Genomic DNA, 17,032 nt, shown 5'->3' with positions numbered 1-17,032 from the left:
TTAATCACTCATTTCATACAATATAAAGTTAATTTTGCAAACTATGGTCCCCAATAGAGTGGGAAAATGGCGATAGAAAACCTAAACATAACCTGCTGACTGTAGCATTTGACCATGATTGTCATGTCATACTAGCAGCCACATTTTGAAAATGTCTCTATCTAATCGAACCTCTCATCTTTCTTGTACACTTCAGATAGCAATTTGACACACATAAATGCCAAAGTAGGGCACACCTAGTAATTGTCTTTTGGTCACCTTCTTCTGCTATAACACGAGTGGGCAATCCATTTTCCTGAGCGGTCAGAAGAGAAACTGGGACTGTTGTGGAGGGCCACATCAATAAACCTAACTCAGTTCTGCTTAATACTAGTTTTATCTCTATATAAACCTTTTAATGGGGCCCTCAACAACAGTCCCACTTTATCACGTGGCCCCTTGGAAACCACCTATACAATGCAACTCAGCCCACGTGCATCCAGTAGAAACCAAATCTGCAATGGAAACAAAATGAAAAGTTAAAGGTTTGAGCCCCACAAATCTATTACCGGTAATCTAGCACTTCAGAAAAACACTTTCCTGATGGTTTCCTGATAGATTTATGATCTCAATCATTGGTCTTTGGTTTTAAATCTAATTGACTAAAATATAAAGTTCATTTTGCAAATTATGGTCCCCATTAAAAACAGGGAAAACTGGTGAAAACTTCTACATTTAAGACAGCAACTTGATGCACAGAAATACCAAGCTATAGTATATCTAATAACTGTTTGTCTGTAGTCACTTATTAGTGGGACCCTCCGTAACAGTGCCATTTAATCATGTGCTCTCTTTGGAAACCAGTTTTACTATGGGAAAATGAATTGCACACCCAAGGGGTGACAAGCATCCAGAGATCCACACGCACATTTTTGGCTGTTTTGTTTAGCATTTGGGAACTCAGTAAAAGCTGCATGCAACGACAAATGTCAGTTTGAAAGCATGTATACACACAACACAGAACAGAAAAGCAGCTTTCAATAAAAAATAACAGTCCATACCCTCACTAGAGCCTCCTAAAAGCCCCTATGTTCACTACAACCTGTGAATAAATTTAGACGATAAAAGAAAAGAAGAGAACCATTTAAAAACTCATCTGTATAACAATATTTTAGCACTTTGTCGTGCAATCATGCTTACATTTGTGTGTATAAATAATCCACCAATGCCGCAACAGCCAAATTCCTGACCAATTCCACCTTTCAAACTGAGTGTTCCTCAGCTGTCGCTGTGCTCCTAGTTCCTCAAATGAATGTCACATAGTCTTTTTGCTCATTGCGAGCACTGGTGTGACCCAGTGTTAATTAAAATAAATTGGACTGAGCGATCAGAATTTCTGATCTAATTTAGCCAGGGAGAGCTCTTGACCCAGGAGATGCAGTGAGGCTGCGATGCTGCTTTACAGCCACCGAGATGGCTCAGTTAACTGCCAAGAGGGAAAGCCAATAAAGGAGAGGAAATGAAACTGAGCTTGATTTCTACATAGCTGTGGCGTTGTGACAGTTCAAAGATGACAAAGGAAGATTTTGTTTAATTTACTTTCCGGGTTTTCAAAAAAACTGAAATTTTCAGTGCACAAAAAATGGAAAGCAAAGAAAAAGCAGACCTGAAAGAAACATGATGAGGATCATTTATACACATTTGAGTAATTTCCCCATACATTGTAGTCATGGGCCTGCTTTGATCCCATCAGAAAGCTCCTGCTGTCTGAGAGTGGCAACATTTTCTTATGATCCATAACGCAATTTAAAAAAAAAATTGTAATCACGTTGTTAATGCATAATTTGAGAGGTTGACAGTTTTCATATTCGAGACTTCAACCTCAGCTAGCAGTCTTGCCTGGATGAAATGAAATTAAGCCCACTCACAGTCAAAAACACAATTTGCTATAGACAACAGGTAAGGTACATATTGCATAGAGAATATATTTATGTGTATCTCCAGCTGTCACTGCTATTGAGTGTTCAAAATGTATATAAAAGGTCATATTAAGGAACTTGTACAGTACTTGGCATTAATCTATATTAATCCCAAACCCTCTGTGACAAGTAAAAAACTGAGCAATATTGAGCTGAGTCTCTCATCCTGAATGCCAACTCCACCATCTTGGACTGCAGCTGGTGAAGGCTGACCTTGCTCTACTCCCCAGCCTTGCAGGCTCTGGTTAGAGCGGTCCTTCTTTTCGCAGGGGATCTCCAAAGCAGAAGGACTACCATCAGACTGCTGCCGTCCAAGATGATGGAATTGGAATCCCTTCGGCAGTGGTACGAGATCCACTGTGGGAGGAAGATAAATGATATCAAGGTCCACCATAATAGCAACTTGCGCTAGCTGGTCACAGTGATCTTCAAAATAAAAGTTAAAGAATTGTGCACTAATACATCAATGATGTGTGGAAACAGTGAAATGTTACATTGTATTAGAATAAACATAAGTAAAAGACAACAAAAATTATAATTTCCAGCTGATTTTTTTTTCCAGAAATCCTGAATGGCCCCATGCCAGATAAATTGCTTTTGCATGTCCTCTTAGGGAATAAAATACTTGATAAAACAAGGCCTTACATATTCAAAGCCAATGTAATGTGTCACTGAATGAAAAACAAAATCAGACAGTACAGGAGTTGGGAAATCTGATGTGACCTGGTCTTTCAGAAACAAGTGCATGTATTGTGTTTGTTTCTCCTGGTGGTAAAAGATAAAGAAGAAAAATGTCTGTCGGGCTATATTCGCCCATCTGCTTTCTATTCAAATGTGTTATTTGATGTCACAGGGATGCAGTCTGTGACAGTAAGCTGTGTCACGTACCACAGTACTGTGCCACGTGTGCATAGATCTGCAACATGGTTTAAAGTGTGCATAATTACAGAGCAGCAATCTGATTGTTTAAAGATGCATTTCGTCTGTGCTAAGTGGTTGCTAAGCTAACTGATGTGCAGGAAACTGTGAGGGGTAAGCTGTTCATGTTGCAGGAGGATGGGGTCATGGCAAGGAAACCCTTTTAAGAGTTATTGCTAAAACATCACGGAAAGACTGTGGAGAAAGAGCCAGCTTAGTGGCCGCAGAGGATTTAGCTAGAGTCGAACATTTGCTGTTTTCGCTTCTCTAATGAGCTTGGGGCAAAATTGTAAAATCTTCTCACAACTAATTTTAGACTCAAGAAGCAATGAGGGAGAAATAAAGGGGTCCTTTCTTCAGGTGGTGTCCCAGGAGGTTCATAGTTCATAGCTCAGTGCCTTCAAACAAACAAACCAAAAAAACGATTTCTAATGGGAAAAAAATAAAAGCATATAAAGTTTTTCGTCCTACATCAAGAGACAAGCAAATGACCTCCTTTTGTGTTTTTTTAGTGAAAGCTCAAGATTGAGAGAGAAAGCAATTTAACTTCAAGTGGATGATTGTTTTGCTATTAAAAAAAAAAAAGAAACACAGGGGAGGCAAATTGCAGTTTTCTGTGCTTAAACCTTCAGAGTCGTGTTGCTAACTGGATGTTAATCTTACATCTGAGACTTTCAACATAGAGCTTAGGGCCTGTACTTATTATACTTCTGGCTGTTTTGTAAACTTTGTTTCGAATTTCCCTTTTGTGTGTGTGTGTGTGTGTGCGTGCGTGCGTGCGTGCGTGCGTGCGTGTGTGTTTTCACTCTGATGTTAATAATGTCAGCGAAAGTGGATATTCCTAATATGGTCATCTCAGGCAGGGGGAGGCCCCGTCTACCTGACATTGAAGCCTTTTGTTTAAAAGCAGCAGCCAATCAGAGGAATGCTGGCTTAAAGTTGAGTTTAGAGTTGTGGTAAATGGTAAATGGCCTGTATTTGTATAGCGCTTTTACTAGTCCCTAAGGACCCCAAAGCGCTTTACACAACTAGTCATCCACCCATTCACACACACATTCACACACTGGTGATGGCAAGCTACATTGTAGCCACAGCCACCCTGGGGCGCACTGACAGAGGCGAGTTGATGGTTAATAATAGGTCAACTTTAGTGTTTTTATGCGTAAAATGTACGACTAAAGATTTAAGTGACTAATAAAATAGCAAAAACAACCCCCAAGCAGATTTCATATGGATGCATGTCATATACAAAGAACAGTGTATTTAGTTCCATGCATGCATAAGCTATACATGAACAATACTACCATGAATTTCTATCCACACACGGTAGGTAAAACTACCATGATTTATTTGGGTTGGAGGTGAGTCTGTTGACTTATATGTAGTGTCTGAGACCATTTTGTCTCACAGATTGTCTGGAGGAATGGCTGCAGTGATTCAGAAAAAAAAATTCACAGCACTGACTTTTTAGGGACCATGTGCTGTGGTTGATGAGCGATAGCGCTTTACTATTTTACTCAAGGCTTACTTTTTGTTCTTTTTATTCTCCAGTCTATCTCACTGCTCTCCCAACACCACGCACAAATGCAAAATGCATCAAAAACCATTTGGTGTAAGGTGGGTAAGTAAACTCCGTCACAATTAGGCAGCGTATGACATCAACGGTAAATAATAACATACGCTGCAAAACACTGACTTATACAAATGCGAAGCGGAGTATAGTGGCCATAAAAATTGATTGCACAAAAGAACAACAGTGTAATCAGACCGTGAGAGGAAAGCTATTATATCTATGTAGCAAATATAATTCCTCAAGAGGAAAATTGAATTCTTTGAACACAGAAGACAGAAGAAAATTAGTTTTCACCACAGTGGCCATGTCGTACAGTAGAAATAAACATTTCCCAGCAAAGCTATAGGGACAATTTGTTCCAACACAATACGTTAGAGGTTTTTGAGTACAATGAGGAACAAAACATACAAACACAACTTTTTAATTATGTTTCACCCTAAAAAATGTAGAACAGATCCTAAGACCACTGAAAAATGATGCCTGCAGATATACATAAAAGAAAGTGTGCATAAATAGACTGGAGGAGCACCCAACCTACCTCTCTTGATCAAAATGTTACCAAAACACAAAATAATGAGCACATGAAAATAATGTTAACAGTCATCTGGAGCCTACAGCCAAATTAAATCCTCAGCCAGCACAACAGACGCTCTTCCTTAATGTTATGGACGTGCAGTGTGGACAATGTTTGATTTTGTTGCAGCAGGTTATCACTATAATTAGCTCTAAGAGATGAATCATTTTTTCCCCACACGCACTAACAGGTAACAAAAACACGCACTGAGTGAGAAAGAACTCGCCTGCAAATGATATTAAATATAAAACAAGCAAAAATGTCCATCTCAACGAGCCGTTTAATCTTGTATTCAGATCTGAGGCTGTGCCAGCAGGATGATGTAACTATTTGTTGTATAAGTCCGTGTTTCCAAGGCAACTTTAATTTAGCAGATTTTCCCTGGAAGTGATCTGCCTTATTTGCAAGAACGCTTCTCAAAAAGAAGTGACACTGCATTGCAAACATGCTAATTAGCTCTCGTCCTTTTACGGTTCCACTGCAGTGAAAAAGAAGAAGGGAAGGAAGCAGATAAAACTGTGCGGCAGAAGTGCAGGTGACACATCAATCAAACCCTGCCATCAACGCTCTTTGACAAATTAAGATGGACTCGAAAAACGCAGCCGCGTCATCATCGTCACCATCACCGCGCTGATTTCGTTCCACAAATGGAGCATAAATGCAGCGACTCTTAAAATTTGCAATCTCAGGTAAGAAATTGCTGCCTGTCACCTGTCAAGGTCTTCTCTCAGCCAATTATTACACCACTGGGTGCAGGCCCATCCATCCATTAGATGTCAACTATGTCAACACAGTGCATTAACAATTCAGTGGACAGTTCTGCTTCCCCCTGCACGACTCTCTTATGTTTTAATATCATAAACAGCAGAGAGAAGTAGGAGGCGAGAGCTTGATAGACCGAGTCTTCGTGAGCATGCTGGGCCTGACTCACGAGAATGAGATGTTTCCAAAAATAAAGAAGGGAGGGAGAGAAAGAGGGAGAGGCAGAATGTGCTGAACAGGCTGGAACAGAAGAAAACGAGTGGATTAACTCCCTCCCCCACCCTCACTGCCACCTCCTCTCCTTCCCCCCCCCTCCTTCTTTCCGAAAGCCCTTGGATTCATCACAAAACATGCCGAATTAGTGGGAACAAATCGCCTGTATAAACACCCCTAAACACTTTCCCCAACTGCCACGATGCAAAAAATAAAATAAGATAAAGTAATAGTAATGCTGTCACTATTTTATTAAAACCAAAAGAAGAGTTAAAAAAAAAAAGACCTAAATGATCGAAATTAATTAATTTGCTCCGCTCCTCTGGGGGCAGATGTGCCCCACAGTGAGCAGATGTCAGCAGTTGGTTGCGTGTTGTAACTAGGCACCGTGATGTACACGTTGGCTGTTCATTGTGACAGATTGCTCGATGCAAATCTAGTGCGATGTGAATATGGTAGTCTCAGCCTCCTTGCTGCAACTCATAATACTCTGAAGCCCCTATAAGCCACATAGCAGATTTGGAATATTTTTGTCTGTTAGGAAAATGTTTGCCATGCCTGCTAGTTTTGTCAGTTTTTATCCTTAAGCTTGGTATATCTTGAGTACAATAAAAGCGGGGGGGGGCGCACTGGTGCAGAAATCAAATAACAAAAATACTCAATTTTTCTGTGACCCAAATGTTTCTTTTCCTCTCTGTGAACTGCTGTGGGTAGATCATCCACATGATTTCAGACTCTGAGTGCATGTGCATAGCGCCTGATGAATAAGATGATTATCTCACTTGCAGAGAGACACAGACAGTGAGAGAGAGATCACATGACTCGTGACTGGTCAGCCTCACCAGATCTGGAGTATTGAAGAATGCCCGCGCACATGAACACCCAAATCACACTCACTATTAAGCAGACAAAAATAACAAAAGATGGCAAAGATGATACTGATAATTTCTCATGCAGCGAACAGACTCCCCGTCAGGACTCAGACGCCACAGCAGGGTATCATGGGACCCTTTAATCTAGCATGAAAGACATGGGTAATCCTTGTTGGGGGATTACTCCCGACCAGTACTCTCTCTTTGCATATTCCAACTTTGGTGTACAAGTGCTTAAGCACTAACCCACCAATCACGATCTATCCATGGCTCCATCACTCATCCTAAGACTTAGCAGATAAGGGGACATGTTTACACTTGACTCCCACCGCAACCAAGAGGATTTAACAGTGAAGAAACAGAACCTATGTGTAAGCCTACATAATGACCTGAACACTCTAAACAGACTGCGACAGCAGTTTTCCACAGCAAAAACAATCAGTTCACAGCATCATAACATTATGCTAAGATGTTTACATTCCAATGCACAGCTCAGTCCCATTTTGTTTATTCTGTGCAATTTACAGAAAGTATGTGCAGTTATCAAAGTGTAAAATGATATTTTTGTTCTCAGTGCGGATTAGATAACCGCACTTACAGGAAAAACATAAACATAAAATATCTTGAATGTGTTTTGCATTAGCACAGGAGCATTTGAAGTAGAATAGCAAAACAGTAACAGTGTGGTGATTGTATAAGAAGCAGAAATCCTTACAGAAGCTCTGTGCTTGCTGTAAAAGTATGTCCGTGCATTTTTTGGATGAGAAGTAAAGTAGGAAGATTTATACCACTCTCACATCTGTCGGCTAAATATGCAATTTGAGCAAACCTAGCTTAGCATAAAAGGTAACTTGCTAGTGGTAGTATAGGACAGCGGTCCCCAACCTTTTTTGCGCCACGGACCGGTTTATGCCTGACAATATTTTCACGGGCCGGCGGATAAATACAACAAAATAAAACTAGTACTGGTACCGAAAAAAAATAAGATTTATTCATAACACACGTGAAAAGACCCAGGAAAACCAAGTTAACGATAAAAACGATAACAAATTAACGTTGAAAACCGATAAAAACCCTGAAAACCATACATTTCACACCTGAGCCTCAACTCTCGCGGCCCGGTACCAAACGACTCATGGACCGGTACCGGTCCGAGGCCCGGGGGTTGGGGACCGCTGGTATAGGACATTGCTAGCCATGACATAAACATAACCACTTATAAAACAGTCGCTTCAAACACAGACATTACTTTATCTTGCATGGATTGATCAAATAAAATGTAACATATTAATAAAGAGCTTCTGAATATGTATTTTAAGTACATTACTACTCCTCTAAAACTAGCTAAAGCTAGGTGATTTTTTTTTATGTACTAATCTTTTTCTTTTTTAAAAAAAAAAAAGATTAACTATTGCTTCAAACCAAGCATTCTCATAAAAGTACATACAAAAACACAAATCCCACATCATAAAACATGTACACAACAGCTATAGTGCATTAATGTCACTTAATTCTATCATCTGCTTCCATTAATCCTTAGGGACTAGTAAAGCGCTATACAAATACATCCCATTTACCATTTACCATTAATCTATCGAGTGAAAAGATAATATCAATTGCTAGCTATGACACTACATTGAGAGAAAGTAACAAAAAAAAAATCAAACTACAGTCCAGTAGTGCTTTTAAATACAGGTGTGATGCTAAGACGGAATGGAGTTCATCTGCTAAAAATTTGCCCCTAGCAAATTTCCAGAGAAATGATTCAGCCACTAAGTCTCACATTACTGGTGAAGAAAAAGAAATACTGTTTAAATATGCAGGACAGAACCTTTGAAGCTCCATCCCCAATTTAATCAGTTAATATTTAAAGCAGGAATATTCTTTATATAAGGCATTTGCATGATGGGCTGCAGAGAGGGTGGCTGCTGGAAATGAAGACATGAAGACTGAGATATAACAAGGTGAAATCTTAATCCTCCTTTTTTTAATCATTGGTATTCAGAGGCCTGCACTGCCTGTAATAGCTTGTCAGACATTAAATGCAGCAACATTTGCAACATTTACAGAACCTCACTATCATCCCCCAGGAATCGAATGCATCATTATGTTCGGTTGTAGTAAACATTCTCTCATTTTTCAACTAACATCTTAGTCTTCATTAGCTTCATAACATCAAACAATATCATACATAAAGGGGTTTATAATATTAACCTTGAGCTTGATGTATGTTAGTTCACATTCTGTAATTGCATTTGTCCAAATTAATATACGTATTACTTACATTGCCCCCCGAATTTTGCATAGTATTCTGTCATTACGTCTAACAGCTTTGGAAAATGAAATTCATTTGAGAAAGAATAGATTCTGAAAGGATGGAGAGCATAACCAGGTTAAATTCTGACAGCCAAAAGAAAAGAATAAAACAAAAAACAGACAACAATAGTTACATTTTAGCTAACACCTACAGATGGAGACACAGTTGTGATCCTCATGTCATCATTCATTTGACCATTACCAATCGGCCATGGCGCATTAGCCATGAAGCTGCAAGGTCAACAAAAACTACTGAAGCCCTCCACTATGAAGAATGTGAACCACATAGTATTCAGCAAAAAAACACATTCATTTGGCTTCACAGGCAGTTCAAACCTACTGATAGTGGATTGAACCGAGAGTGAGGGCAAATGCAAATGCCTGAAAATCTGTAGCCACAAACCTAGCACAGTGTCACAAGGTCATTTAACCACACACATTCACAAACAGGCACATGTACACTGAGCAACAGTGGCGGTTTTTGATACGGGCGACACGGGCAGTTCCCCAGGGCGGCATCGTGGTGGGGGGTGGCATCACGGGCATCGGCAAAAAAAAAAAAAAATTGCTCATACTCATGTTGCCCCGACATCAGCGCGTATTGGGAATGGTACAGGCACCGATCGGTTTTCTATCGCCCATTTCCTGGGAGTAAGGGCACCCTCCGTATGTGAGGTGCGCCTGCTGCTTGAGGTACAGGGAGGAGAGGGCGGGACGGCGGGGGATTCACTGGTGGCTGGAGCAGCATCTAATAACCAACTCGCAAAATAAAACAAAACAACAAACACGAAAACACCAGACATTATGATAGAGAGGGATCAATAACAATTTAAAATTTGTATTTTATATTTTGATGATTTAATGTCTCACACACAACCCGTGGAAAGGGGTTCATAATGTTGTAAATCCAAGCCCATTATGTATTCATGATTTGAATCCTGGGTTGTGTGAAATCCCAGAAATACACCTTAGACAAAGTGAATCTGTGAACTAAGGTGTAGGTCTATTAGGTTATATTGTGGCGATCCTCGAGTTGGGGGATTTGTGTTCATACTGGAGTCCAAAATTAAAACCAATGGAAAATGGACAAGAAAAGTTCAAAGCCATCAGGTGCTCAGTTTAGAAAAAAATAGAGAAGAAGAGGAGGAGAAACGAGCAAAAGATACAGGTAAGCAGATGTGTCATTGGATTATGGGAGGTCATCCTGAAACAATCAGAATCAGAATACTTTATTAATCCCTAAGGAAATAATGTGGATTACAGTTGCTCCAAGAAGAAATGGTAAATTGTTCATTTGTCCTGTTCTCATTGTATGACGAATTATGATGGCTGTTTGGTAGCCGTTTGCATACAATGCATACTATCCCTCTCTTCATGTGTGTGCGTGTGTTTCTCTGGTGAATTTCGACAACACTTTTATGTTAATGTACATTCTTTAATATGTTTTATGTGTGTGTGTGTGTGTGTGTGTGTGTGTGTGTGTGTGTGTGTGTGTGTGTGTGGGGCGCCAGAGGGAGTGTTCGCCCAGGGTGCCAAACAGGCTAGGACCGCCACTGCTGAGCAAAATAATAATAATTTGACCAAACATCCCACGCAATACTCTGTAAATGGCATTTCACAAAACAAAATGAATTCCCTTGAGAAATTATGCAAAGCGTATTGAACCACTGTATCGCCGGCTCCGTTCTCAAGCGGTCACACAATCAAACAAATAAGAAGAAGAAGGGTGATGCCAAGACAGAAAGCAATTCTTCCTTTTTTCCTGAGTAGCCTGTCAGATGATTGAGTCATCCACTCCATTCCATTTGAGGCAGCTTTCCATATTTGAGTGCTTCTCGGCATGGACACTTGCTGCACTTTAATTAAGGTTTGCTATGCATTATACAAACAGAAAATGCTTAAGAGTGCAGAAAGGCTCACATTAGTTGAGCTTTTTTCCCCCTCATTCAAAAAAAGTCTTTGCCAGTCAACAGATGGTATTTATTAAAATCATAGACAGCAAAAGAGGTCTATTGTGAGATTTCTTTTTTTTTCTTTTAGTGCCCATTGGCAGTCCATTAAACAACTGAAACTGTGTGCGAAAATCCACTGAGATACAAGGAGAGAGGCATGGAATTAGGAATGTTTGTATTATTCATTGGCAGCCAAAATCCAATGCAGACGTCTTCTGATCATTAAATGAAAAGTATCTCCAGCAAAGTACTGTAATTGCCTCACAAAAATTATCTGCCTCCCCATCCCCCTCTTTCATGATCTAAACACAAGTGCACAGAACCAATTCCAGTCACATGGTAATGGCTTTGATTATGAACAATATGTTTCTTGATGTTTCTCGGGAGAGATGGTAGCTCAGAGGGAAAAGAGTTCAATGTGTGAGCTTGTCTGCCAGAATGAACCGCTTTCAAGCCAGCCACCTCTGCCTGTCATCTTCCCTCAGACACAGAGAGAAGCTGTCTGTCATCTTCCCTCAGACATAGGGAGAAGCAGAATTACTGGGGCACTCAAATGCACATGCCAGAAATTGGGCCAGTGCTCAGTAGTGACACTATTTGTGATTTGCATATGAATATGCTGAATGAAAAAAAAAAAATGGAAAAAAAACTAGACCAGTATTCCCTTTAATTTCACAATATCTGACTTGGCCCCTCTGGGGCCTAAGTGAAATGATCAATGTCCAAAATTAAACAGTAATTGCCAGCCCCATAATGAAAATGGACCCCTAATAGATATTTTTCATCAGCGGAACCTGCAGTCCAGGATGCAATTACCTGGAGTGTTTACAAGCCATTTCAGCACCATTTTTTGCATTTCCAGGCATCAAGGCTAAGGTCATTATTTAACGGAATGAGTTTTAGGTGGAAAAATATCCACATTGATGTCTGAATCACACAAAATTGGTAGTAACAAATATTGTATTATTCAGTTCATCAGTGTAGATGGAGACATTGCCAGCACATTGAAATTATAACCTTTGCAAGAGAAATACCACTCAATTTGAGAATAAATATATCTTTGCCTTGTTGTCTTTATTAGATTTGGTTTGAAACTGTAATGTTAATTACATTTTTTTTTAATAGTTTCCATTTGATACCCAGTCTATCACAATCAATATACTGATTGATCTTTTTGTTTGTTACTGAATGATTATGAATACTTATTTAGAAGTGGCAAATTTCTTGCACATGCATATAAATTCAAAAGAAAATGTTAATTTGCTCCATGTTCAGTGCTGCTGCAAATCAATGTGACCTTAAAACTGAGAGAAAGGGTCAAACTGCTATGTCATTTGTGACTGGAAGGCTCAGTATAAGGGCATTCATTATCCCAGAGTGGTTTGCCATTACTCCATATGGGAGTTGCATATATTACATATGAAATTCAGTGGTATTCCTCTTTAACACAGAGTGAGGAAAAAACTGCAAGGGTATGCGCCCAGAGTTACATCCATGGAGATTATCCCCATTAAATGTCAAAGACACTTCATATTCAGTGACAAGTTTTAGCATACAGCATATTCTCTTTTGGCAAGCTGTTCCAAGGACTCAAATGACAGAAAAGATTGGGTTTGAAGAGGCAAACTTTAAATATTTTTTCATGTGTTTTGCTTATAAAAAGCATGACTATATACACATATAAAAACCTTTGTAGAAATAACCACAAATAATGTCTTAAATACAAATATGCACATGAGCAGTGGCTTTAAAATGCTAACCAGTCAGACGCCTGATGGTATAAGATGAGAAATTACATATTAGAGAAAGAAATGTACATTTTCTTTATTTTTATTTATTTTTTTTTTTTTTTTTACTTCAGAATCTCTAAATCTGACCAGTCAACATTTCGCAACCCAATGACAGGGATAAATGCAAATTTTGCAAAATGGAAACTTTTTATTTTCAAAAAGCAACAGATTACACAGTTAACTTTCAGCAAATGCAATCCTAACTGAAACTGTACTCACATTCGGGACTTCAAAATGAAAAGACTCACATACTTACACACAATCTATCTATAATATACAAAAAGAATACATAATAAATATTAAAATGGCCACAAGAGAAAAAAGTAAGTCACTGAAAACAATCAGTAGAGAGCAAATGTAGGGAAAGTAGAAACAAGACGGTGTGCCTTAAATGTCTCTCTTTTTTTTTTTTTCTTTTACATTTTTTACAAATTGTGCAAGATTTCATACTAAGGCTCTGGTCTTGAAGTGACTGTTGTCTGATCCACACACACACACACAGAAACACACACAGAATCACACACTCTCCCTGTGCTCTGAGCACTCTGTGGGGTGTAGCAAACCATTGCAGAATAAAAATGGGCTGCTCAGTGTATGGCCTGTGATGCACATGGGAGTGGACCAGCTTTTAAAAATGAACATGCACTTCACGCTAATGTGAAAAATAGGAAGAAGAAAAGAAAAAACTCCCCTTGCACCTAAAGGGGGAAAAAAAGAAAAAAAGAAGAAGAAGAAGAAAACTTTTCAGGAGTGATTGAAAAATAAACCCCAGAAACATGACAATATCATAACCATTAAGGCAAGAACACCCGGAGTGGCATCAGCAATACTGTAACAATGTGATAGTGTTTAGGTACATGGATATGATGAAACATTTAACTACTTCTTCAATGTCTTTTTTAAGCACAAGGTTGTTTTCAAAAGCAACTTTTTTTTTAAAATTCCAAACATCACTTCATCTTTTTTTTCCTCTGTTTTTTTTGTTTTTGTTTTTGTTTTTTTGTTTTTTTGTAAAATGTGTTAGGAAAATAACAATGCCAGACACTAGGGACATATGGATAAAACTACAAGAAATCCTTTCTAGATTTTAAGTTGCAACTTCAAAACCACACATTGTAAATCCCCCATCATTAAGCCCCCTGCCCGGTAAATGAAAGAGATATCACTTACATTAAAACCATTTTATCCTCTTGTGATGGTGTAATCCAACAGTTTTTGCTCTACTTACAGCGGTTGTGTAGTCTGTTGCAAATTAAAGCATTCATTGTTTAGTTTGGAGGGAGAGGGGGGAGAAGGAAAAAACAACAAAAAAGTTGTCCTTGCAATGCAACTGTCGACCCCCCCCCCCCCAAAAAAAGCATCTTTACATCTTCTTTTTAGTGCAACTCTTAAAATGTAAAACATTTCCAGTGATTCCTTGAGAGGTATCATTTCTTTGTTTTGTGTTATTATTTTTTTTCTTTTTCTTTTCATACTTACGTATTTCACACCTCACAGAATAACGTGTCTTCAAAATATCCCAAGCAAGACGTCTTGTTTTCACTGTTTTGTCAAATCGCTCTCTCTTTTTTTTTCTTTCAACTTTTTGCATCTCTGCATTGGCATGGCCTTCCACAATGTCTGTTTACTAGAACATAAACACAGGAGGTGATCCATTCCCCCTGCGTTATTCCCATTCCCTTCAGCCTCCGTGTGTGATACGATTTAGATTCAATCGCCCCAGCACAGCCACGTGATTGGCAGTCCACCTTCAACCTCTGTAAAGAAGGGCCAGGAGAAGGAGGAACAGGAGGAAACTGGAGGATGAAGAGAAGGGAGATAGAAAGAGAGAGTACGCTGTACAATGGGAGCAAACCCAGATCAAGATCAATCAGGGCAATAGAGACATAGATGAGAAAAAACCCCACAGTAAAACCCTCATATAACACAGTAGGGTTCCCTTGGTAACCTGGATTTTCTGCAGTAGAGGAGTGTGGTGCTGAAGCAACGCCGAAGCTCTCTGTTAGAGAAGATGCAGATGAAAGGATTGACCCCAGCCTGGGCAAAGCTCATCCACACGGCTGCTGTCAGGTAGCCTCCAGGGACAACGGGGCCCCTTGCAAACACCCGCCAGTAGCAGGCAACCAGGTAGGGCCCCCACAGTGCCAGGAAGAAAAACGTCATGATGTAGAACATCCTACTAATCCTCTTCTCGGTTTTGAATTCATCCAATACCAGTAGACGCCTGCGGCCTGCTGCATTGCTGTTCTGCCGGATGCCCAGCAAAGTAGGTGGGGTGGGGCCTCTTCCAAATCCAGCCAGCCAATTAGCTGCCGCTTGCCCGCTGGCACCTGGGCCGTGGAAGGTCCAGTTCTGGCTGACGGCAGGCACGAACTGGACGGGCTTCATCTTTCGACGGTCGTGGACGAAAAAGATGAGCTTGAGGTAAACCAGTTGTGTGGCCAGGAGGATGAGCGCCAGCAGAAGCATGAAGCCCAGCGAATCATTTGCCCTGAAGGAACGGTGCTGGAATGTGCACTGGTCCTCCTCCCGGATAAAAGAGTACGTCCCTACATCTAGCACCGGAGGGAACGCCATAGCCACAGACAACGTCCACACCATGCAGATGACAGCCAAACACGTCCAGAAAGTCAGCCTCTTGGTGTAGAAACGGTGGTGCGCGATGGCCAGGTAACGGGTGACACTGACACAGAACAGCATGAAAGCCGTGTGGAAACAGGAGAGCACACCCAGGAAGGCGATCACTTTGCAGGTCAACGTGCCGTAGGTCCAGGCAGACCCATTCTTGACTGAGGTGAAGACAAAAGGGAAGCAGATGGCGGAGCGCAGGATGTCAGAGGCGCACAGGTCCAACAGGAAATAGTAGGGCGCTCGGTGCAGGCTCTTGTCTTTGACCAGCAGGATGGAGATCAGGAGGTTTCCGACCACACCGACTCCAATGATAAAACCCAGAGAGGTCAGTTTGAGGAACGTGGTGAGAGGAGAGACATTCTGCAAGATGTTGTGGTCCCCTGCATGGCTATAGTTCGCCATAGATGGAGGAGGGATCATAAAGATAGCGGAATAGCTTCAGCCAAGTATCATGATCTAGAGGTGGCAGGGGGAGGCGTTAGATCCATTTGGCGGTGTGCTTTGAAGAGGTTTCCAGGCGTATAGGCAACCTCTCCTCTAAGGCATCCTTTGTTCCTTTGTCTCATCACACCTAAAAAAAAAATCCCTGAAAAATACGTTCATCCCATCAACATTCAGTCCCATACAAGAGTTAAATTACACCTGTACCATTTATACTCCCATGAACATAATTTTCCTTTGCCCTGACGATTATTTAATGATTTACTTTTTAGCATTTTGAGTGGCTCAGTGCAGAACTCTGCCTCAGCCTGAATACTTTGTCTACTGAGAATCACACAGACAGTAAGCGAGCTCGATCCGACTAAAGCATCAATGCGTTAGACTAACAGAATATTCTTTCACGTCGCTTCCTGAACAAAAGCAGCACAAAGCCAAGAAAGCACAGTTGAGGCTTCATTAACAAACGACTGAGTTTTCTTCTTTTTTTTTTGTCGTCTGTCGGAAATAAACGAGTGGCAAACACACACACACACACGCAAACAGATCTAGGCTTGGATTTTTTTTTTCTTTTTTTTTACATTTTCAGCGCACTGTGAAACATTAAGACAAATGCAGTCCAAAGATAAGCTCTTCTTGATCACACCCTACAGAACAGAGGAAGGCTCCCTGGATCGGTGGATGCCTCGAATAAACTCACCCCAACCTTTATGCGTTGTGGTAAATCGACTGGTAAAGGGTGCATACAGTACGCGATAAAGCGCCCCCCCTCCCTTTTTTTCTTTCTTGTCTGACTAAAGGTTAACTGGATTAACGGGTCTAACGTTAATAAGCGGTGTTCTCATTAGGGCGTCTATGGAGCCAGCCTCCATTTTTCCCCCAGATCATCCTTTATGTTACTAATTACAAAGAGTTAAGCGAACATAACGCGTAACACCCGCTCTGTGAGCCACATCGGCGTAATTCTTTTTGCAATGCGATAATCAGTAGGGCTGGGTTGAAAAAAGGATGGGTAAAAATGGCACTAACAAAGCC

At 40.4% G+C, this 17,032-nt stretch overlaps 1 protein-coding gene and 1 long non-coding RNA gene across 4 annotated transcripts in view; one reads left to right on the top strand and one right to left on the bottom strand.

Annotated features, from left to right (window-relative positions):
* Positions 1-3,952: 3,952 nt before the first annotated feature.
* Positions 3,953-17,032, top strand: part of LOC121813670 — a 32,439-nt gene continuing 19,359 nt past the window's right edge. The window contains exon 1 of the long non-coding RNA XR_006053818.1: positions 3,953-5,712. This is a non-coding gene — a long non-coding RNA (uncharacterized LOC121813670). The remainder of the gene's footprint in view (positions 5,713-17,032) is intronic.
* Positions 11,789-17,032, bottom strand: part of gpr85 (G protein-coupled receptor 85) — a 5,998-nt gene continuing 754 nt past the window's right edge. For 2 of the 3 annotated variants that reach the window (XM_005915619.3, XM_005915618.3), the window contains exon 2: positions 11,789-16,145. In XM_005915619.3, the coding sequence (XP_005915681.1) occupies positions 14,846-15,979 (1,134 nt within the window). In that variant the 5' untranslated portion in view covers positions 15,980-16,145 and the 3' untranslated portion in view covers positions 11,789-14,845. The remainder of the gene's footprint in view (positions 16,146-17,032) is intronic. The other variant, XM_042217548.1, reaches the window with a different exon arrangement.

This window comes from Haplochromis burtoni, unplaced genomic scaffold, assembly GCF_018398535.1.
Source record: "Haplochromis burtoni strain Fernald_Lab_line unplaced genomic scaffold, NCSU_Asbu1 Contig_14, whole genome shotgun sequence".
In the NCBI taxonomy this organism is placed as follows: domain Eukaryota; kingdom Metazoa; phylum Chordata; class Actinopteri; order Cichliformes; family Cichlidae; genus Haplochromis; species Haplochromis burtoni.
The sequence above is the reverse complement of the archived record's forward strand: the minus strand, read 5'-3'. Positions and strand labels throughout refer to the sequence as shown.